Below are 22,546 nucleotides of genomic sequence, written 5' to 3'. Positions count from 1 at the left end.
TTTTACCTTGGACAAATACATCACACATAATTGTTCTCTCTTCCAAACCAATGCGGCTCAACTTTTTCAAAAGCATAACGAAAACCAAGGTTCTACTTTCCAGTTGTTTAAGGCTCTTAATTCTTTGGTTCCTTACAAGTTTTTGTACTGCTCTAGCACAGATCCTGTCATAGCCCTTTCCATCTTTCTGAAAAGTGTCCAGCCTTCATCCTTTCCTTGCCATTTTTTCCATTTGTGTTCTTGCTTCTCTCTTATCCTGATTTCTCCCCAGGCTCCTCACACCCTCCCCACTGCCATTCCTCATGCTGGCATGTCCTTGTCCTTGCTTTCTTGAAATGTCCCAGAACTACCCAGAGATTCTGAAACTGTCATCCGAATTCTGCTCGGTTTGGGGAAGAGAGGCTCCAGGGAGAGCTTAGGGCACCTTCCAGTACCTAACGGGCTCTGAGAGAACTGGAGAGGGACTTGTACGAGGTCATGCAGCACCAGGACCCGCACGACTGGCTTTGCACAGGCAGAAACCCAATTTGGGACACAAACGAGGAAGAAAGTCTTCGAGAGGCCGAAATGCTGGGGCGGGGCCGCCCCGCCCATATAAGCCCCGCCCACACTGACCACGCCCCTCCCATCTTAGCTCCGCCTTTTGGCCCCGCCCCACATTGGCCCCGCCCCCGTCTCCGCCCCGCTCCTCTGGCAGAGCCACCGCCCCGGCCGGCGCGCATGCGCAGCGCTCCTTGCGAAGCCCGGCAGAGTGGGCCGGCCCGGTTCCCGGCAGAAGCGGCGCGCATGCGCGGGGCGGCGGCGAGGCCCGGGCAGGCCAGGCCCTGGAGCGGTGGCGGGGCCGCGCCATGAGCGCCTGGTAGAGGGGCCGCGATGAACCTGCGCGGCTTCTTCCAGGACTTCAACCCCAGGTGAGTGCGGTACGTGCAGCGCCGGTCCGGCCGGGAGCAGCGCTGGGTGCAGGACCCGTCCGCTTTGGAGCGGAGCGCGGCCTCGGGGGGCCCTTCCGCGCCGCGAGCTCGGGCGGCGTTTGGAACACGCCGTTCCCGCTGGTTTCCTGCCCGGGATCACTGAATCAACCGGGCTGGAAAAGACCTCCGAGATGATCGAATCCAACCTTCCCATCCCCCGGGTGGCGGTGCGTGCTCTGCTCCTCGCGGCTGCTTCGCCGTCCGGGCTGGGAAGGCGAGCGCTGCACATCTGCTCTGCAGCCCCGCTTCCACTCGTCTGCTTTGTTATTGTGTAACTCTCACGTTGCTCCCAGGCTCTTTCTGGTGTTCCAATGTTGCACCGCGGTGCTCTGGCCCCGCACGCCCCAGCTCAGGCTGTGACCGAGCGGCGGAGGCTCAGTGTCCGCGGGTGTGAGCAGCCCTGGGCTGCGTGGGGAGCACCGGGGCAGGCGAGCGCTTCCCTCGGCCTCCTTAACATTAACACTGGGATGGTCACTGCAGCCCGGGGCTCTGCTGGCTCTCCAAGTACGGCCATGTAACTTTTAAAGAAACCGAGAGAATGAGTTAAATTTTACCGGGTTTTAATTTTAAGACCACAGACTAAGGACCTGCAAGGTGGCTTGAGATGCTGAGAGTCCTGGAAGAACTTTGCACAAGAAGGAGGCCTTACATGATGCCAGTTAGAGCAAGCTGTGTTCAGTCAGTTGTTTGGAGAAACAAAAGGGTAACCAGAGCTCCAGGAAGTGCATTGTAACAGAAGGTGAAACACACAATTGAAATATGTGTGGTCACAGTAATGGAAAAGTAGGAACAGAAGTCCTAAAAGCTTATAAAGTTTCGTTACTGCAGAGCGATGCTTGCAGCTTGTTTGGGTGCTGGGTGAATGAACAAGCCGAGTGTTGCACTTTTGCAGGTGTCTTTATGTTTTGGTGTGCCTGGAACACCCGGGGAGCAGTGGTGTTTCACTGCTGTGTTTATTGAGGAGTGAGGGAACGTGCAAATTACACAAATATTGAATGTCAAGAAAGGATGACTAGCCGAGGAGCTGAGACATCTCTTTGTTGCTGTGAGGTGTGACCGGTTGATATCATCCTATTCCGAGGTTGTTTCATCAAGCGTGCAGGGAGATGCTGACATAATAAATCTGTTGTTCATTATTAAGGTGCAGATGAGACACTTGTTCTGAGTAGAGACAAAACAGCTTGATTTAACGTAGGAATCTTGATCTGATTAACGCTTTGTTATTTGATGTGAGTGAAGGTGGGTACTTTGAGTTATGCTGTTGGAGAAATCGAAGTATTCCTGACTGTTGCTGCATTATTCTGTTCCTTAGGTTATCCATGTTTTAAAATACATACAATTACCTCACTGAAACAGTGTTGAAACCTATTTATATGTTTTATAAAGCACTCTGTGAGCTTCTGGTGGATGGGTGGGAGACTTTTCCCTTCCTGTCCTTTGAGGAAATTGCCTACTGTGTGATTATTTTGTCTGACTTCTGTGGTACAAGCAGTTGCTAAATTGACTCTGTTATAAACTGTATCAATGTAGCTATTTTAAATTTGTAAGCATTTATCCTCGATGTTCCAGTGAGAAACTTCAGTGTACAATGGGTAACTTTGCTAAACATTTAACCTGTTGGGTTTTTCTTTTCTATAATACATACTGGTTTTTTAATGGAATGTTAATATTAAGGAAAAAATTATCTGAAGTTGGCCATATTACAATTCATAATAACTTGGTGTGGATAAAATTTCATAAATTATGTAACTCAGTTTTGAATATCAAAAACTGCTTCATCTGATTGGTATGACAGAAGACATTTTTCTAAAAACATGTTCAGCTGGTATATTTGTGAGCCTCTAATAACAGAGCTCCTGACTGGATCCTTGTGGAAGGGAGCTATTTATCTCAGTCCATTGAGATTGTTTTGCAGAAATGCTTTTGCTGTGTTTCCTTGAAGCAGTGGTTTTGTAAGTGAAAGAGGTGACATATGCTATATCTATGATGAAATATTTGATTCTTTGCAAAGAAGCTTGACATATTTTCTATTAGGAAGTATCCCAGTGAAATTTCAGCTGTGACTGATTTTGTTGTCCTCTGCAAAGTTAATTTGAAGTTGCCTCCCTTGATTCCTGACTGGGTTGTTTTCTTTGTTTGTTCAATAGCAAATTCCTTATTTATGCCTGCCTGCTGCTCTTCTCTGTGTTGCTCTCTCTACGTCTGGATGACAAAATTCAGTGGAGTTACTGGGCTGTGTTTGCTCCAATATGGCTGTGGAAGTTAATGGTGATTGTTGGTGCCTCGGTGGGAACGGGAGTGTGGGCCCGAAACCCACAGTATCGGTAAGTGGCTGATGTTTGCTTGGCAGAACAGGGGAATGTCCTGGCCTGTCAGTCTAGGACAGAATAACTTTCATGTCTTTAATACATCAGTGTTGAGTTTTTTGGTAATTTGAGTAGAATGGGAATTTCAAGATCCCAGGGCAAAAGAAAAATGACTTTAAATGAATTGCAATAAATATTTTTTTCTGTCTGTGGTGAATATTAAATGAAAAATCTTGGGGCACAGGTCTCCTGATACACCCAATTTTGTGTGGTTCAGGTCTTGTTTGCTGCTTCTGATAATGGGTCTAGTGGTGTAGGGAGAAGCTCTGTGTGTTGTCATTTTACAAGCATTTTACTTTTGGTAACAGAAAATATCTGTTCCAATATTCTGGCTTGGGTAAATAAAGAAATTCTGGAGAAAGATGTTGATTCAATGAATGCTGGTGCAGAAATCAAGCAGGCCATTTTAAATTTAGCTTATTTTCTAACAGCCTTTGTGATGGCTGACTGTTGATATACTAGCAAAGAAATCCCATTTTATCTGCCCAGCTGTGGAATCCTTAAAAAATTTTCAGATTGTAAAAATCCCATGGCACCCTTTGAGTAAAATACTTCAAACATGCGGCTTTATGGGAAAAATCCTATTAGGTCATCAGCAGTGGAGTTTAATGGGTATAATGTGTATGTTTATTAAAAACAAATGTTTTTATCTTTATATTATATATATCTGAAGCTCAAGCAAATGTTCTGGGATGTTTGCAGGGTAATGTGCTTTCTTACACGCAAGTAAATTCTTCCTTATCCTCTCTTCAGAGCAGAAGGAGAAACCTGTGTGGAGTTCAAAGCTATGCTAATTGCAGTCGGCATCCACCTGCTCCTGCTGATGTTTGAAGTCCTGGTGTGTGACAGGATTGAAAGAGGAACCCATTTCTGGCTTCTGGTGTTCATGCCCCTGTTCTTTGTGTCTCCAGTCTCAGTTGCAGCGTGCGTGTGGGGATTCCGACACGACCGCTCTCTGGAGGTGAGGCTTCACTTCACATGGACTGCAGGGCTTGGGATCAGTTCTGGATCCTGCAGTTTGTCTCTTAGGAAAGCACAGTTCAGAAGACTACATCAGTCCAATTAATTTCACTCACCTGTAAATCCACTCATCTGCAAATGGGAGTGAAATCAGGGTCAGGAATAATATAACTTTTTCTAGTATCTTCTAGTTTTTTCAACTACCAAATGTTTTGAACCTGCTTTTTTATTATTTTGTGTTAAAATAACTTGCCAGGAACTCTGCAGTGTAGATCAATACCAAACACTTAAATGGAAATAACAGAAAGAAATTCCACTGATTGCAAGCCCTGTCTCTAGGCAGAATTGAGTTTCTAGAGCCCCATGTAATCAGGGCTGAAAAATGTCTTAATATCACAATCTACATGTTTAATCTTTAATTTGGGAATGTAAATGGTAGGTAGTAACATTAGGGTTTTATTTTCTGCCTCTATCTTATCTCTAACTCCCTTTGGTTTTGGAAGAACCTTGGAAGGATTCTCAAGGTGGTCTCACAATTGGGACATTTTACAATAAATTTAGAATTCATGCTGAATTTTTTTAAGGAGTTTTTCGTTTTGCTATGTCCTCAAACTACCCCATGACAATTTAAAATCTGATTTTTAGATGAGGCTCATCTTTTTCAGGTATTTTAATTTCAAGGGGCTATTTGTCTAACATTAGCATAAGATGAGTTTTTCACTAGAGAGAAACATTTTTGGGAAGTGATTGTTATAATGGCTGGTAAACTGATATCCTAAGTTCATTTTGAAACATTTGCCAATAGAAATTTATTTTTCAGGGTTCTATTACCAGTTAAGCATTGCTAAAAGTAAAATTTGTGTGGAAGTGCTTGCCATCTACTGGATGATGCTTGATTGCCCATTGATTTACAGATGACTGCACAGCTGCTAAGTGCTGGCAGAGGAAAGTGGAATCCATAAAAGGCAACAGCTGTCTCAACCCATTTTTATTATTTTGTTTTTTACTCTTAGTCATCTTCACCTAGTGCTGTTTTACTTTCTCTTCTTTTTACTCTGTGAAGATTTCATTATTTCCCTTTCATTTGCTAGAAATGTAAGGGATCTGCCTTACATCAGGACATCAATTTTCGACTTGAGTAATCAAAGCAGTTGTTAATCTGTTATTATTTTCATAAGTATTTAATCTGATACAATATCTGCTCATTCCTGTTCTGCATCTGATTAGGTGATCAGTAAGTACATGCTGGGGTTTTTGTCTCTATGGGCTCAGAAAAAGCTTCCTTTTATGTGTTACACTGTTTTATAGTCAGTAAAGCACTATTTATTTAAAGCACGTTGAATTCACTATGTTGTGAACCACTGCAAATATGTGTGCACTTGCCATATAGATCTCATATGTTAACTTGATTCTATAAACTATTTACAGCAATTGATCCTCTGATTTTTATATTTTTTCCATCTCTTTGCTCTTGCAGCTTTTTGGTTGCTTGGTCTTACGCTTGCATCGGTGTGGGGGTTGGTGGTTGATTCTTTTAAAAAAGCCAGTGGTACAAAATTATTTTAAATCTACTTTTTCAGTCTTTTTAAAGTAATTTGTAGTTGAACAGTGGAGACTTTGGTGTGGTCTCTGGAGCTGGCAAGTGCCTGCTGCCTGTTGGATTTTTGACTCCCTGAACTCAAAGGCATTTATCCAGATCACAATCTACACAATCATGTGTGTTAGTGAAAAGTAGCATGTAGTGTCTGCCTTCAGAGAAATCTTACATTTGAAAGACGCCTTACATAACTGCATAATTTTTATTAAAATGAGTAATGTTTCTAGCTTGCATTCAAGAGCTTCAATTAGACTTTTCAGATAATAATTCTGTGGTCTCTGAAAATCCTACCCATTGTAGGGCTGCCCATAAACTGTGGAAGTAGAATCTTGCCAAGTGTGATGGTGTTTCATTGTCTCACTTTGTTCAAGCTAGACACAGACTTAAAAAAAAAAAACCCAAAGTATAATGAAGGGCTGTTTCTCATAGTGGCAAGCAGAACTCATGAAAAGTTTTCATTAAACATTTTAATGGGAAGTATTGCTTTTCTCTATTGCCACAAAACCCATGTCTTCAGTGTCATTTAAAATATCTCTCAATTATACAGTAAATTGTTTGAATTTGGATGTCATATTCCAATATTCCATGTATTTCTTTTTTCCCTAGATAGAGCTTTTAATTTTAATTAGACTTTTAATTTGGACTGTTGGTAGTTTTGCCCATTAGTGAAACTATGAAATATTCCAAAAGATTCACTTTACTAATTTTAAGTTGATGGTCTTTTTACTACTTAATTAAATTCTAGCAGTATTTCTTCTATGAAAAGTATGAAAAGTACAGCTGTTTTCTGAGGCTTTGCTTTTTTCTTTCTGATTAGTTTGGCTTTTCTTATTTCTCTAATCACTCTTAAGTGCCCCCCCCTTTTTTTTTTAAGGAAGATCTTGAAAACAGCAGACTCAACATTATTTGGTTGGGGTCACACCCACACAAATTTAGGGATGTTTAGTAATAGAAAATGTAAATGCAAATGCATTTTCATATTTCAGTGATAAGAATGGGGTCAGCGAAGTGCTTTGACAGGTTCATTGGTTATCCTGGAAGTAAGTTTCTCATACTAAGAGTTAACTAATGTTTTTTTCTTTTTCTAGCTGGAAATCTTGTGTTCAGTCAATATTCTACAGTTCATATTTATTGCACTCAGACTAGATGAGATCATCAGATGGCCATGGCTTGTATGTAACCAGTGGTTTTTTTTTTAAATCTTTGTTTAAATGTTGAATTTCATAAAGATATTTATTCTAGGGAACAGTTAATATGTGGTCATTCCATGATCCCATTTTTGCTCACTTAGCAATCCTTTACTGAAGGTCTGGCACATCATTGAGTGGTCATGGCAGTCAGGGGCTGTTCTTTGGGCACATCATCCTTTGAAGGAGGGGAATGTGCCATCAACTGCAGTTCATTCTGAGCAGCAGTTGAAAGAGAAATACTCACCCAAAGTTCCCAATGGGAACACTAAACGAGCCATGAAAATGATTGGTGAGTTAGAGAATTGGTAAATAACTACTTTTATCTGTTGTGTTACCATGAATGTAAATCCACTTACTGTGCAAGTAGTCTTTGTCAAAACTGCTGAAATGTCCTGTCCCAAGGGCCTTTAGAATACAAAAGCGCTGCTTCTGTGTCTGGGTTTCTGTAAACTGCCATAAAACTGACAATCTGTCCTTTCTATTGTCAAAAAAACTTGAGAAAGTATTGAAACTCTTTAAAGTAAGGAAGTACTTGCTAAAAATCAGTTTCAAGTACAGTTTGAGCCCACGCAAAATCACAAAAGTCTTACCTAAGTTGAACTACATTGCCTTAATTTTCAAATTGTTTCAACTTGATGGGGTTTAGAAAGCTGAGGAGCCCCTGAACTGATTATGTCTCGAAACAACACACATGAGCTTGATGCCCTTCTGTTAGACATTATATTAGTTAAAGACTTCATTTTCTTGTTTAGGATTAGTATGTAGACTCACTTTATTTAAAAAAAAAACACCCCACAACCGAAACAAATCAAATGTGTCTTTCTTTCAGGTTGTCTGTGTCCCTCTGTGGATCTTGATGTCCTTCCTGTGCCTGGTGGTGCTCTATTACATCGTGTGGTCTGTGCTGTTCCTGCGCTCCATGGACGTGATCGCTGAGCAGAGGAGGACACACATAACCATGGCTGTCAGCTGGATGACAATTGTAGTTCCACTGCTCACATTTGAGGTAGAAAAAGCCATAATGAGTTTGATGTGTCTTGTTCTTTTTTCAGTAAGAAATGAATGATGATTTTTGAGCTTACTGAAATGAGAATGCTGCTGTTTGTTTTGAAATAAAATATTAACAGCAAAGAGGAAACACGAACAAGAATTCTACATTCCTTTAAAGTTTCATGAGTAAAATCTGCATCACATTGGAACTAAAACTACACAATTCTGTGAAGGCCACTTTTTCCTCACAGATGTGTGAAGTTAAAGATTTCAGATCAGCATATGTTTTAAACAGTTTGAAAGTGAGTATTGCAATTAAACTGACATTGTATGATTTTTTTTTTCCATTTAGATCTTGCTAGTACACAGACTGGATGGGCATAATTCTTTTTCTTTCATACCCATATTTGTTCCTCTCTGGCTTTCACTGATAACATTAATGGCAACAACATTTGGACAAAAAGGAGGCAATCACTGTAAGTATTTCAGAATCCTGGAAACAGATTAAAAATCAATGTGTTTTATTAAGATTTGTATTTTCAGAAAGGGATTTTCTGTTACTACTATTTTCAGGCAGTTATAATAGGGTTTCAGTGCTTACAGTGTCCTCCCCTGTGGCACTGTTTACTTTGGTTGAGGTGCAAAGTCTTTTGTGTTTCTTCTCTGTACTGATGTGACCCGACACTGTGTAATGTGTGAAAGGAAATGGATTCTTGCTGGGGTGGTGTAGCTGTAATTTATGCAGATGGATATAAACACAGGCATGCATTTGCAGATATGGAGCTGTGCAAATGCTTGTCCAGACTGTCTGTGTGTATATAACCTGAACTGTAATGTTATGATAGGCATAAGGAACGCTGAGAAGTAGCATTAACAAATCTTACTTATATGCAAAAAATCAAGAGACCTTCAATAGTCTGTCTACTTAAATAAGTGTTCATTCTGTTAATAGTGTAAAATGATTTTGTTTCTTTTAGGGTGGTTTGGAATTCGCAAAGACTTTTGCCAGTTCCTGCTTGAAATTTTCCCATTCTTGCGAGAATATGGAAATATCTCTTATGATCTTCATCATGAAGATAATGAGGAGACAGAAGAAACACCACTGCCTGAACCACCAAAAATTGCACCAATGTTCCGAAAAAAGACTGGAGTGGTCATTACACAGAGTCCTGGAAAATATGTGATTCCACCTCCCAAGTTAAACATTGATATGCCAGATTAAGATGACAGTAGCATATTAAACTTGAACTGGTCATCAGCAGACAGATGTATTTCATCTCATGCCTTGTCCCAATTCCTTTAAAATAGGTATTGCTGAATCAGTGGCTTGGATTACACAAATCAGAAATCTTGAAGATAATCTGAGTGCTTTTCCAGAAATATGTGGTTGTCTAATTTGTGAACCTTCCTAACAGGTTGGTTGCACGCTTGCCTGTATAGTATTTATATGAACATTTTTAGCAGTGTAATATATTGTTTAAAAGTCCTGTTGTGTACAGTATAAGTATTATCTAAAAGTATTTTTTTAAAAACCCTGTATGAAATGCCTATGCTATTCCAAGTGTCTTTTAGGTCCTAAATATACACTTGTTTTCATGTCTCTTTTAAATGCTTCGGGATGCCTTAGCATAGTACCTCTTCTCTGTTCAGCTGCAATCATCACAGAGGCACAAGAGTGTTGCACTTCTGAGGCAACACTGGAAAGCTTTTTCTGGGAGGGGAAGTAGAATATATGGTGACTTACATGATGCTTTTGAGTTAGCTGTGTAAATATTCATGTAAGTATTTCAACTTTTGTGCTGGCTTGGGAGTTACATGTTGTTTTGTTGCTTTTCCAGTTTCATGTTTTGATTCTTCTTGAGCAGCATGTACATTCTCCCATTAGACTGGCTGTTTAATAAGCTGTTTCTCACATTGTGTGGTCTATGCCAGAAACATTTGTGGTAGGTTTCACAGCTGTTGGCTAGCTGGTATAAATATCATAGCTTGGTCTTTGTTACCAACTTTGTGTTGGTCACTGTAAATGATTAAACTTTTCAAGATAGGATCTTGTTGGTGTTGGCATAGCATTTTCTTGTCTGAAGACCTGCTTTGACAGTGTGCCATGGACTTACAGGTGCTTTGGAGAAATGGAGTCCATGAAATGTGTAGTCCTGTAGTATATAAAACCAGATGTCTCATATTCCCAAAACCTTGCAGCTGCTCTCTGTTTAGGTAACCCACATTTAGATAGATTAAATACCACAGCCTAGTGTTAATATGGCAGGAAGAGCAGGGAGTGTGTGGACATTTCTGCATGTGTTCAAGGTGTATGCCTGAAAAACTTGGATGCAGCACTTCCATTTCTGATGCTCCAGAGCTTCCCTTTCTTGCCTGTGCACCAGCTACTGCCTAAAACCCAACCCAGCACTGTCCTATCACACAGCTGAAATTTTTTTGCAGTCTTAATTTATATATATTTTATTATATTCTGGTTCAACGAGTCAAACATCAGTGGGATTGTCACTGGACATCAATTTGCCTGCATGCTGCCATGGAGAAGAAAACCAGAGGCTGAGCTTGCATGAGAAACCACGTCCCAGGAGGAGAGCACAGCAGGGGCAAGGGAGAAGAGGCACAGCTCTGCACTGGGGAAGCACAGTGCCAAGGCAGGTCTCAGTCACTGCTGCCCAGAGAGCTCCATCTGCTGCTGCTCAGACAAACAGGGGGAAGGTGCAGCCTCTGCACCTTCCGTTCAGCTGAGGCACAGCAGGGCCTGGCTGGGGCCAGGAACTGCTCAGGGAACTTCACCCAGCCCTGCCCTGCAGTCACTTCTCACCCCTGGGAAGCTCAGTCTGTCTCCAGGTCACAGCCCAGCTCCACATGGGGTTCAGAGCCTGGAGCTGCAGGCACTGGCCCAGGGCCACAGCTCTGGCACAAGTGCTGTAGTCCAAGGGAACAGGTTTCCAAGTGCTCCAGTAAAGTGTCTGAATACTAACAACACTGCCACTTGTGTCCTGTTCTAGGTGTGGCCCTGCTTCAGAAAATCAAAAGGATTTTCACTGTAAGGTAGGGTGTGAATTTTTAAAAACTTGAAGAGTGCCAAAGCTTAGTGGCTATTATTTGTAATTCTTCACACTTGTTTTAAATTCAGTATTATATTTTCAAAGACAACTAGCATTTTTCATCTTAAATAAGAGGAAAAAATTAATACTTGCTGAATTTCACTTTGTACAATGAATTTCACTTTGTACAAGGTACCTTCTCAAACTGGCCTTTCTGCAATGTCTATCAGGTCACAGAGCTGTATTCATCATATGCACATCTTGTGTGCCTGAAATGTGAATGAAAATAATCTATCCTTAAAGTAGGACAAGGAGTGGTCTGGGACAGATGTCCTATAAATTGTGTCAGCCTGCTTTTAAGCACCATTTTCCTATAATCAGAGATGCAGGTATCAAAAAATATTTTTAATTTACATTTAAATTGGCACAGTGTATAACTGTACATTTAAAAATGGCATTTACTTAGTTGTTTATACAGGAAAAGTCTAGAAAAACAATTTCATGTAACAGTCATAAAGACACATCTTGTTTGTTTTGCCTCAAAAAAGCAGTATTTGCCATTTCAAATAGTTTTGGAATAGAATCCTAGACAAAATGCTGATGTAATTCACAAGTCAGCATCTTAAATACAAGTCTGCATTTAGGCAGGAAAAAATAATAGTAAGGGGCAACAGCTACAATTCTGAAGGGATCAGTTCTTCAGGGATGTCCACCTGCCACACCCCTGTTCTCCCTCTGGCAGGAATGGGTTCCAGGAGCCATCTGGGATTTGAAACAACAGTCAAGTATTTCTGTTCTAGATTACTGAGGACAGCTTTGTTTTCCAGCTCCAGAATCTCTTCAGGAGGCAGGTTTTCTGGATATAGTGATGTCTCTCCAACGTCAATTAATCCTGTATATGACAAGTAAAATACAAAATTAGTTGACAGTTTGATCTCCTACAGAAAAGTTTTCCACAAGGTGGCCCTCCCTGAGGACACAGAACAGCCAGTTTGTTACCTGAAGGGCACATTCAGAGGAAGGCACACCTCGCACCTGTGCTGTTTGCTGCAAAAGTCCATGGGACTCAACTCAGGTGGGTCAGGAAAAGGAGGACGAGGGCACAGTTAAAATCACCACAACCCAGTGCTGCAGAACTCCTTGAAAAGCAGCCTGCATCTAAGGAGACACAGCTGCTACCAAAACTCCTGAGCTACATTTGGCCTTGGACCAGCTTCAGTAAAGCATAAAACTCTGTCTGCTCCACTCAAGCCACTATTCTATTAACATTTTAAAATCATTAAACTATTTTGAAATTCCTACCTACACCACAATTAAGCATGCAATTTATGTTAAGGCTGCAAACCTACTTACGATGTAGGACCTACAGTTTTCAGCACTGCAGAACCACAACATTCAGTGTATGTGATAGAATTAATTTGTTGTGCAGGAATAGTTAAAAGTATTCAAATGACAGTGAAAGATGGTATAACAAAGATAGCTACAACAAAATAGTACAGAATGAGCACTAAAAACTTTTTAAGTGTAAAGTGCACATCTGCTATTTGTCAGCACAATCTATGCAGTGAAACATCACTGCCTCTTTACTCTGTTACAGAAACAAACTTCACTGCCCAAATATTAAAAGCAACACAAGGGGCTTGTAAAACTGAAATAGGATTTATTTATGTAATTTTTATGTGTACTTTAAAATGGCATGCACAGTGCTGCAACATCATGAATTCGCTTGACCACAAGTACTGCAAAATGGTTTCAGCAAGAGTTCCTAAGCTCAAGCTGCAAGAAGTGTGAAACTGACATGTATTGTGCTAAAACATACAGGAATTGAAACAGACCCCCCCAATCACAACTCATGCTCCACTCCTTCAAAGACTTAAAGAAATATCATGAGTGCAAACACATAGAGCAGATGTACATTTCAGTAATTGTTAAGACACTGAAAGTTGGTTTACAAAATATAACCCAAGGATACTTACCTGCAATAACTCCTCTGCCAAATTTTTCCCCTTCATCCAACAAATCTTGCAGTTGTTTCGGTGTCATGCCGAACCTATTCAGAAGAATTTCTCTCCATGTTTCATCTTCCCAGTCCTTAACAGCTATATGAATAGCAATGGTGCAGTTCTTGTAGCCTGCTAGCAAAGGACGCCAGCGCGTCTCGACTGTTTTGACTTGGTTTAGAAGCAACCCTGCGTAGGGCTGTCGGAAGGAAAGGCAACCGAATTTCATCGTGCTCCTCGCATTAGAGGCCGTTTATTTCCTGTAAACACACAGACGCCCGGGGATCAGTCTCCAGCAGCGGCCGATGCCCGTGATAAGCTGGCGGCTCTGCAACCGCGGAGCTGCGCGGAGGGAGCTGCGCGGCCTCCCTGGGGCGGGTCCGGCCACGGGCCCCGCTCTGCCCGCGCCGCGCTCCAGGTTCGGGCCGGGCCGCCCGAACAGCCGCCCCCACGGCCCGGCACAGCCCCGCGGCCGGGCATAGCCCGCTCACGGCCGCAGCCGCTTCCCCGCGGCCGGGCACAGCCTCGGTGCCGGGCACAGCCCCGGTGCCAGCTACCGCCTCACGGCCGCAGCCGCTTCCCCGCGGCCCGGCCCGGTTGCCCTGCGCTGGCTCCCGCGGGGAGCGCTCCGCCGCCGCGCGGCCATGAAGGCCCCGGGCCGCCGCCTACCTGCGCCGCGAGCTCCGCGCCCTCCGCTCCGCCGGCCCGCCCGCACGGTGGGTGCCGGGAGCGGGGCGGGGCGCGCTGGGAGGCGGCGGCCCCGCGGGCCGGGGCCGGCTGCGGTGAAAGGAGCGCGGCCGCGCCGTTCCTGCGGCTTCTCGGCCGTCCCGGGAGGGGGGATGGGTTTGTGGCCTGGTCCCCGGCGATCCGGAGCGGCGGGGCCCGGCGGTGGGTGCTGAGGGAGCTCCGGTGCGGCGCTGCCGGGCTCGGGGATGCGCTCGGTGCCCTCCTGGCCCGGAGCGCCGTGCCCGCTGCACCGCGGGGTCCCGGTGCGGCTCTGCAGCCCGGCCGTGCGGGGCTTCCGCGCCTCTGGTCAGAACTAAAATAATTCAGCATGTCAAAATTCAGTGGCCCTCACCTCCCTGCTTTCTCTGGGCATTGGTTTGTTTGGCACAGAATTCCCCAAAGAGCTCTCATCCAGCCCTACTCTCTGAGGACAGTCTTACCCTGGTGCGTTCAATAGCGTTTTGCATCAAGGCTTTGCCCTACTAATACTGGCGTTTTGAACAACGCAGTTACTGTTTGACAACAGGTTTTGTCTGTGCTGGTACCGCTGTGAACCCTGGCAACAGGAAACAACGTGTGGGAATCTAGCAAGCACAGTACAATTCAGAGACCTTCAAGGAAAAGAGTATTTGGAAAAGGAGAGGGTTAGAATAGTATAGTCCTGCTAGATGTGTTCAGTTTGAATGGGCAGCCTATACATATGAGCTGAAACAGTGAACACGTGTTTTTACATGGTAATTTACAAGGTACACAAATCAAAGTGACCTCATTAGGGCAGACAGTGACACTAAAGATGGCTACTAATGCAGCAAGTTGAAGAGTTGAGTCCTGCCTGAATTTCTGCAGGTACAGAAGATAAAAAATTGTAGATATGTCTCTGTCCAAATAAAAATCATGGAAGATGCATCTCTCCTGTAAAGCCATAGCTTTCAGCTGAGGGAGGTAAATACAACAAGTATTTGGGGAGTTTTGCCATGCATGCAGCATTTGAGAGAAAGAAAGGGAGGAGAGAATGTTGACCAAAAGGAGTGAGTTAGGAGAGACAGACGAGGAAAAATAAGTGTTAGAGAAGGAAAAGAAAAAATGGTAGTACTTACAAAGGGGAAAAGTAATGATGACCTTTCTTTGTCTTTTGCTCTGTTAAACCACATTTCTTAAGCATGAGAAATCTCAAAGCTACTTTAACAATTCCAGGAACTCACAGGTGGAAAGAGTGAAGTGATCTGCTGGAATTACACTGAGAGAGAGAGATGGGCGGATCCTATGCTTCGAAGGGCGGAGGAACTTCACAAAGCAGAAGGTAGGACTAATTATGGGGTTTTTTTGTTCAAGTCTTTGACTTTGTGAATAATGGATATTTATTGGCAAACCTTACAACTAACTTTAATATTCTGTAGCTGCAGGGTTAAGTGATTCTTTTCTGATGATAACTTTTATGAGAGCCAGTTCTGGCATATGCTTTAAATATGCCTTCAGTGAATTTTGTGTATTTTGAAGTATTTTATGGCTGATAGAATTTAACTATTTAGACTTAGTTTTACTTATTACCATTTTCTGAAATTTCTGCTTCATTATCCCATTTTCCCCTGGATATTTCCAATATCTTGTTCAAAATGTTCCATATGGAGGAATTCCTTTATATAAAATCATAATAAGAAGAGAAGTTAACAGATAATGTGAATTTAAGTTCATTGTAGTTTTTACAGGGTTATTACTTTAAATGCTTTTTTTGCTTTGAGCTGTTTCCATCTTGCTAGATGTGCATGGTTAGTACAAGAACCTGTTGAATCTGTTTAGAGTTGTGAGTAATGAGCTTTCAGGGGGGGTTTGGTATTTGCTTTTGGTATTTTTCCACTGTATAATTGTGTTTTATGTGGGGGTTATTTCTTTTGGGGAAAATATAGGCCAGAATGTTCTCATGTTGTGTAAGCAGCTTTGTTTTCATTCATGTACATTGTGGCATGATTTTGTATCATGTGTTTCATCACATAAATAAAATAGATTTTTTTTTCCTTGATCTAAGGAAAAATCTCCAGGGTACTTAAAATCTCAAGTATAACAACTCTAAATAAAATATAAGTAGCAGAAGATACGTGTGCTACTACCAAAGGTGAATTAATATGTTGAAAATCTCCTCTCACCAAATGGTGTTACTTGGTTTGTAGAAACCTTGTCCTATATATTGGAACACTCACCAGAAGACTAAACAATTTCTAGCAGCATGTAAATAAGGCTCTGTAATTAGCAGTCCTTGTGTATTGTTCAGCCTTTTGTGTGATGAGTGATAAAGGGACTCTAGTAGGTTTTCTCAGGATGGAAGATAATGATTCAAAGTGTACATTCAAAGATAATGTACAAAGTGAATATGGAAAATTCATTCTGATTTTAGCAGATGATCAGCTTATGCTTGGCATCTTAGATGCACTTTATTATTTTCTGGTCACTGTGGCTTTCACATGCTGATACCAATCCCAAATTATAATACCTCACATACAATCTCACCAACAGGAAATTCTGCCACTTGTGTCTGTGCTTCCATAACCTCTACTTCACTTCAATGCCTCTCTATTAGCTTTTCTTAGGGTGTCCCTACATTTAATTTTGATAGAACAAAACCTACGTAATTCCCATTACAGAATGTGTTACTGCTTTCTGTGGAGCTAAAACAATGCCTGGTACATCATTTATAAGGACTTGGGTCTGATCTCATCTAGATAGGCAAGCATTGCTGTGCTCCTTGTCACATTCACTTAGCAGCTGATTTTACAGGGTTCAGTACCCAGCAATAGGGGCTGGGATATCTTGTGTCAAAATCAGGTCAAGGGACTTGATCAGCTACAGTTCATTTCCAAAGTGGGGACTGATGTGGTGCAGTATGTTCCAGGAAACTGGGGGTCAAAACTGAAATTTCAGCTGTTAATAACGCATGAAATACAATTCAATACAATTATTTGTAGTGAATGGTCACTATTTTAATAGCTGACATTCATGAGACTCTGTACTGTGTTGACATTTGAACATACACTGCATTTTAGAACATCAGACAATGTGAAGTGTGATGCTGCAGCTGTATTCTTTTGGCAGTAATTCCATCATAAGGACTTCTACCAGCCTTCTACATTTTGCCCCCTTTGCCTTCATTTTACTCAGCCTCTGATTCTAACATTATAGTGAAAATAATACTTATATTTTGCTATGCTGTTTTGTATTTCTTTGTACTTATCATAAGAAATTATGGCTGTCTCAAGCTTGGCTCAGTAAACATGTCTCCAGTTTCTTTAGATGATTCTCTTTATTACCACATTTGTTGCAATACTGTGTTTTCTCTTATTTTTTTACACACACCTTGCCCCCCACACCCTGCAAGTAGAGCATATTTCTAGTTTGTAACACATCACTGACATCACTAGCCTTGTCAAAAATTTGGGCATTATAAATAGTCATAGATTGTTGGTGACTTACAGCAAAGTTTTCTTGTGTCTGAGAAATATTTTAAAGAGGTACATACAACAGGCCAAAGCATTAAGTATTCTTCTCAGTACTCTACAATGTGCTAGACACCCCTAGGCCCCTGCTGCCCCCCACGTCTACAATGTCCTGCCCTGTCCCTTTTCCAACAGATCTTGCTGCTGAATTTTCCATGTGTTTGCACTGGGCATCAGTAGTGTGAGCATGAGACAGCCAGGTCTGCTGGGGACTTTTATCTACTAAGTGATTTATTTCTAAACTTACAGATGGCTAATATTTAGAGACCATCCAGGTTCTTCTGCTTTTCTGAAGGTTAAAAGAAGGTTGCAGCTATAGGCTGAGCCCCAAGCTAGCTGATTTAGAAACATCTTGTGTAGCTCTCCATAGCAATCTTTTTTGATTGAGATACGTGGCTTCATGCTGAGGTAATCTGCAGGGGAAGGAGAGCTTGTAGTAATGAGCTCTCCTTCCCCTGCTGATTATTATGTCCAATCCACAGGCAACTCTGCTGTATGTGGCTGCATAAAACATTTTAAAAGATAAGACTGATCAACATCTTTTTATGGCCATAAGCCCTCAACCAGGGGTCATGCCCTCCAAATGCTGAAAACTTTTTAAAAATTAAATTGCACTCCTGCTATAAAGGGAGTAGGTATCTTTAATTCTCTAATTGATGCTGTCTGTCTAGCTTTATAATTATTTGGGGTTTTAATCTGTTTTCAGATGCAAGGTGTTATTGCAAATTTTTAAAAATCCTGAGGAGCTGTTTCTAATAGATAAGTAATAGAATGTTGGCACTACTAAACTAAAATATTAATGACTTCCTTTGTTTCCTTTGTAAAATCTACTTTATACGACAGTTAAAATGCTTGGGAGTTCTTCCACAAATTCTGCTATGTTTGGCTAAGTACCTTTTAGTTTCATCTAATCAGGAGACACTTTAAGAAAGAAAAGAAAATGAATTGCCTCACCATTTTGAATTAACCACAAAAGATACTCCTGACAAGATCTGTAAGAAAAAGAATTCATATGCAGAAGCAATTGCATTTTCTGACTGGTTCTGTATGTTCTTTTATGACTAAAACATTACTTTTTGACTATTGATAAAACACTAATCAAAACAGGTAATGCAGTTTTCCTCTGAATTATCTTCCTCTCTGAGCTATCTTCCCTGAGAGAAGTGCTTCCACATCAGGGGTCAGTTTAGTTCTGTTTCTTCTTGACTTTTTTTGGGAAAGTATTTTTCTTGTGTTTTGGGGGCTTTTGAGGTAATTTTTGTTTGGTTGATGTGGAATATTAGTGTCTGTATAGTTTGTCTTAGAGCAGGTTCCAATAAATGAAAGAATTCAGGGAAGATGTTGCTTCTAGCTGATACAGGTTGTTTTTCTGTTCTTGCTGTCTAAAAATATTTGCAGTAAAGGGGAAACTTACAATATGCATATAGATGTCTGTATAGAGTTGCTGTGCATGTTTATGATTGTGATGATTCAAAAAAATTTATAAAAGTCAAATATAGAACTGTTTGGTTTGATATGTGATGATTAAAACTGGTTATAGCATTCTAAAGTTTAGCCTCTGAAAAATTGAACATCTTTAATTTATATGTTCATTGATGAGGATCCAGATGTAAGTTTGTGAAATTAGTAAGTTGGTTATATACAGAACTCAGAATCAACAAGTCTGCTGCTGAGTCTGGTCAGAAGCTGTTGCCTCCTCTGGAAGTGTCTTTACTTTCTTGTTAACACCAACATATATGAGGGATGGATCTATATAAGTAAATATGTAATAAATGTATGTAGTAAATATGTAATAATAGTCCTCTGTGGCATTTAAACATCTGGCATACGAATTTAGTGTGCACAGGAAATTACTAGAGTTAAAACTAAATGCTGTTAAATCTGTGGAAAGCCTGAAAATAACAGTTCTGGATATAAATATTTAAACTTTCTTGGAGTCTGATGTATCAATTTTGGCAGCGCTGGAGACAGTAGAGCCTCCGGTGTTGTTACTGCCTGTGAAAATGGCACAGGGCAAGTGCAGTGTAATAAAGTCTTGCAACTTTAGATTCCCACATATAAATTATTTCTATGCTGAGTGCTTAAAATCTAAAGTCATGACAGTTTTTAACCTCAGGAACTATGGAATCATGTTGATGAGAAAGAGCGGGATTGTGGAGCCACTACAGTATTTACTAATTTATTGTCTATGACATATTGTATCACTGTTTAAAATGGTTGTACAATACATCACAAGCCACCAGAAACATCATCACCCATACTGTGTGTTCTGCATAAAGAAACTGGACATCTGAAGGAACTTGTTGCTGTAGCTCTGTTTTATTTATTTTGTTAAATGCCTGTTTCCATTTTAGTAAGATAGCAGTTACTTTAGCTAATTTGGGTTCTTTTTTGTTTTAATGGCCAGTTACCACAGACAGGTAGTAATTTCCTCTGCAACTTCCTAAACAAGAGAATAAACAAGTAGCTGATGAATACTGAGGTTTTTTTCACAGAGTGGATGCTTCCCCACTCCAAACTGTAATTCTGCAGCGCATCAATTTTTAGCCAATACATAACAGCAACAAATGATTAATTCATCCATATACTTTTTATTCCTGTTAATTATGAATGTAGCTGTTTGTTTTTAAACATTACTCTTTGTAAGTAAAATCATTAATTAGTAATCTTCAGCTTGTTAATAATGAGCCCTGAATTTGCATTTTTTTCAGAATCATTTGGAAAATGTTTTTGTCGCTGTATGCAAATATTTATGTACCTCTATTGGAATGTTGTCCTTAGCTCAGCACACTATGTTATTAAAAGTGAAAGAAGTAGTGAGATGGGAGAAAACTTGACATGCTTTTCTGACTTTATTAATATGTGCTTTTTTTTTTCCCCATTCCTGTATTTCCTCTATTAAGCAGATTTAATTTGGAGAATTTGTGGGAGGAAAATGCAATGAATAATTTTTTTGGAGATACATGAAAAATGTTGACAGTTTTGAAATAGAGCATACTAGTTTCCTACTGAGATTCATACTTGCTACTATGTGATCTCCTGTGTTATCTGTAGAGAATGTCTTTGTATATCAGAGAAACAAAAAGATCTTCAGCAGATTATTTGATTGAACTCATAATATATATGAAGAATCATAACGCCAGCACTTCTGCTACATTGTTGTCACTGAATAATAAATCATTGCTGTAGCTGCACAATGGGGTATTGGCAATGCTGATGGTGGCAGTCTAAACCTGAGCTGAAGTGGATTAGTTTGAAACATGGAGCAAAAAGGTAGATAGCAGAGCTCAGCAGAACAGTTTTGGGGCTACAACCTGGTGACTAACCACAAGAAAGGAGATAACAGAAATTAGATCTAACTAAAAAATGATGTTATCTTTCACAGTCCTTAGATCTCCTTCGTAAACTAATTATGAAACTGTCATGTGAGCATTAATAAACATGTTTTCAGCACTCCTATTAGGTCTGACATGGTCTATCCTAATATACAGATAGAAAGGGAGGGCACTGGAGGACAAGTGCCTATATTCCAGAAATGATGACCTGCCTTTTATCCCAAGGGAGGTGACAATGCATGGGGCCTGGGAAAAGAAGGATTTAAAGTGCATCTTCCTAATGCAGTGCCTCAAGCACATAAGGTTTTGGGGGTTTGAAGCAGGATTTGCTTGTTATGTGCATTTCCAAGGAAGCAAAGTTGTGCTTTTTTGTTCTGTGCCTTGTTCTTGTCCTGCCTTTGGATGTGAGACGTGAGAGTGGTAAACCGGCATGATCAGATAGAGGGGCTGTCTCATTTGGCTCCTCAAGTGACACGCCCTTGAGACACTGTCAGTGCTCTGGCCTCAGAGCAACAACTCATTAAGCAGTAATGTGTATTGCCATATACCAATAGTTGTGTGTAGCATTTGTAACATGAAATAGCGTGTCAGATTATTAAAGTTTAACAAATTCTTGGGATTACTTCTGAAATTTATCAAAATAATCTATTCAAAGACAATAGACTTATCAGAAATCAAGAAAAAGAGATTGTGATGAGTCCAGCAGTAAAAAGCCCCAACAAACAAACTTAATTGTTCTGTGACTTTTGTTGTTTGCTCTATGTAGGACTCTTCTGTAATGTGCCAATGTTGAATTTGTGAAACTAATTAGTACATAAAGATCCAGCTGTAATAGTAATCAAAACTTGCTGGTTCAACAGACTAAGTAGAAGGTTTTTTTGTATTAACACATCTTGCACATATGGCCCACAGTTGAAGATCTGGAGCTGCTCATAGCAGCCAGTTAATGTTAGGGATTTTATAAGGAAGTATTTGTTGGTGGCAGTTGTGGCATCAACATGTGGTCTAAATCTGACTGATGCTTCCAGTGCTGTTTGTGTCTGTAAGGGTGGAAAGGAAAAAGTGACTGATGCTGCTCTCATTACCCTCATACTGTATGAAAATGAGGTACAGTGTTTTAATAATTTGTTGGCTGAAGTTCTTATTGGAGAGACCTTCAGTTGAAGAATTGTGACCTTGCTAGAAGGTGTAATTGCAGCAACAAGGAAATACTGTTGGTCTTATACACTCACTATTGAGATTTACTTGCTCATATTTGTTTAGTTATAGTATATTGCTGGCATTTCCTGTATGTTCTTTGTGACAGCATCAAAGAATGAAAATCATCTTCTTTTACATCCTTTGGAAACACAGAAAACACTTTTTAGGTTTCCTGTCTCACAAATCAAAGGAGGCTATCTAGTAAAATGTACTTTAAATAATTTTAAAGCCTGTTTCTCATTGGGATTTGCAGATCATGAGCTGGTAAGTCTTAGCATTTAAATGCAAAATTAGAAGTTTAGATGTTTCTGTGGAAAGAGGGACAGAATCTATTTGGTATTCTCTTAATAAATTATCTGAAATAGCTTCTGGGTTGCAAGTACACAAGTGCTTGTAACTGACTAATAAAGCACTTCTAGTACATGGTTTATATGTCGGTCACAGTGTCTGGTGAGAGACTTTCCTCAGTGTGAAAATACAGTGCTTTTGGTATAATGCAGCCACCTTTGACCTCTGCAAATGGCTCACAGGAAATTTGGAATGTCAGAAAGTGACCAGCGGGTGGTCTGAGGGGAGATGAATGGATGTGATGTTTGTTACCCTGCAAAACCTACAGGGCATCATCAGGGCTCATATTTTGGTGGGAATCTATGCAAGGCCCTTGATGGTACTTAGACTCCAT

The 22,546-nt window shown here is 40.8% G+C and overlaps 2 protein-coding genes across 3 annotated transcripts; one reads left to right on the top strand and one right to left on the bottom strand.

The window, feature by feature from the left end:
- Positions 1 to 738: 738 nt before the first annotated feature.
- Positions 739 to 10,121, top strand: TMEM185A (transmembrane protein 185A). The gene is made up of 7 exons (XM_030967309.1): positions 739 to 911; positions 3,119 to 3,295; positions 4,091 to 4,298; positions 6,983 to 7,066; positions 7,914 to 8,090; positions 8,427 to 8,550; positions 9,052 to 10,121. The coding sequence occupies exons 1-7, from the start codon at positions 874 to 876 to the stop codon at positions 9,294 to 9,296; spliced, it is 1,053 nt and encodes a 350-aa protein (XP_030823169.1). The 5' UTR covers positions 739 to 873; the 3' UTR covers positions 9,297 to 10,121.
- A 1,387-nt stretch (positions 10,122 to 11,508) lies between these two features.
- LOC115914680 (uncharacterized protein CXorf40 homolog) lies at positions 11,509 to 15,063 on the bottom strand. Of its 2 annotated transcripts, none has more exons than XM_030967311.1 (3): positions 14,942 to 15,063; positions 13,095 to 13,378; positions 11,509 to 12,010 (listed from the first exon to the last, which is right to left on the bottom strand). In XM_030967311.1, exons 2-3 carry the CDS (start codon positions 13,345 to 13,347, stop codon positions 11,793 to 11,795), a joined length of 471 nt encoding a protein of 156 aa, XP_030823171.1. In that variant the 5' UTR covers positions 13,348 to 13,378; positions 14,942 to 15,063; the 3' UTR covers positions 11,509 to 11,792. The 2 variants fall into 2 exon arrangements, with proteins under 2 accessions (XP_030823171.1, XP_030823170.1); XM_030967310.1 differs by lacking the exon at positions 14,942 to 15,063 and adding an exon at positions 13,788 to 13,859.
- Positions 15,064 to 22,546: the final 7,483 nt, after the last annotated feature.

This window comes from Camarhynchus parvulus, chromosome 4A, assembly GCF_901933205.1.
Source record: "Camarhynchus parvulus chromosome 4A, STF_HiC, whole genome shotgun sequence".
NCBI lineage: Eukaryota > Metazoa > Chordata > Aves > Passeriformes > Thraupidae > Camarhynchus > Camarhynchus parvulus.
This window is presented reverse-complemented; position numbering and strand designations above follow the sequence as displayed.

What these genes read in the sequence shown, in the direction of transcription:
- TMEM185A (XM_030967309.1), top strand. Translation starts at nt 874, where the DNA reads ATGAACCTGCGCGGCTTCTTCCAGGACTTCAACCCCAG. An exon ending in GCCCGAAACCCACAGTATCG is followed by an intron (nt 3,296 to 4,090) that starts GTAAGTGGCTGA and finishes TCCTCTCTTCAG; the next exon opens with AGCAGAAGGAGAAACCTGTG. An exon ending in GACACGACCGCTCTCTGGAG is followed by an intron (nt 4,299 to 6,982) that starts GTGAGGCTTCAC and finishes TTCTTTTTCTAG; the next exon opens with CTGGAAATCTTGTGTTCAGT.
- LOC115914680 (XM_030967311.1), bottom strand. Translation starts at nt 13,347, where the DNA reads ATGAAATTCGGTTGCCTTTCCTTCCGACAGCCCTACGCAGGGTTGCTT. An exon ending in TGGCAGAGGAGTTATTGCAG is followed by an intron (nt 12,011 to 13,094) that starts GTAAGTATCCTT and finishes TGTCATATACAG; the next exon opens with GATTAATTGACGTTGGAGAG.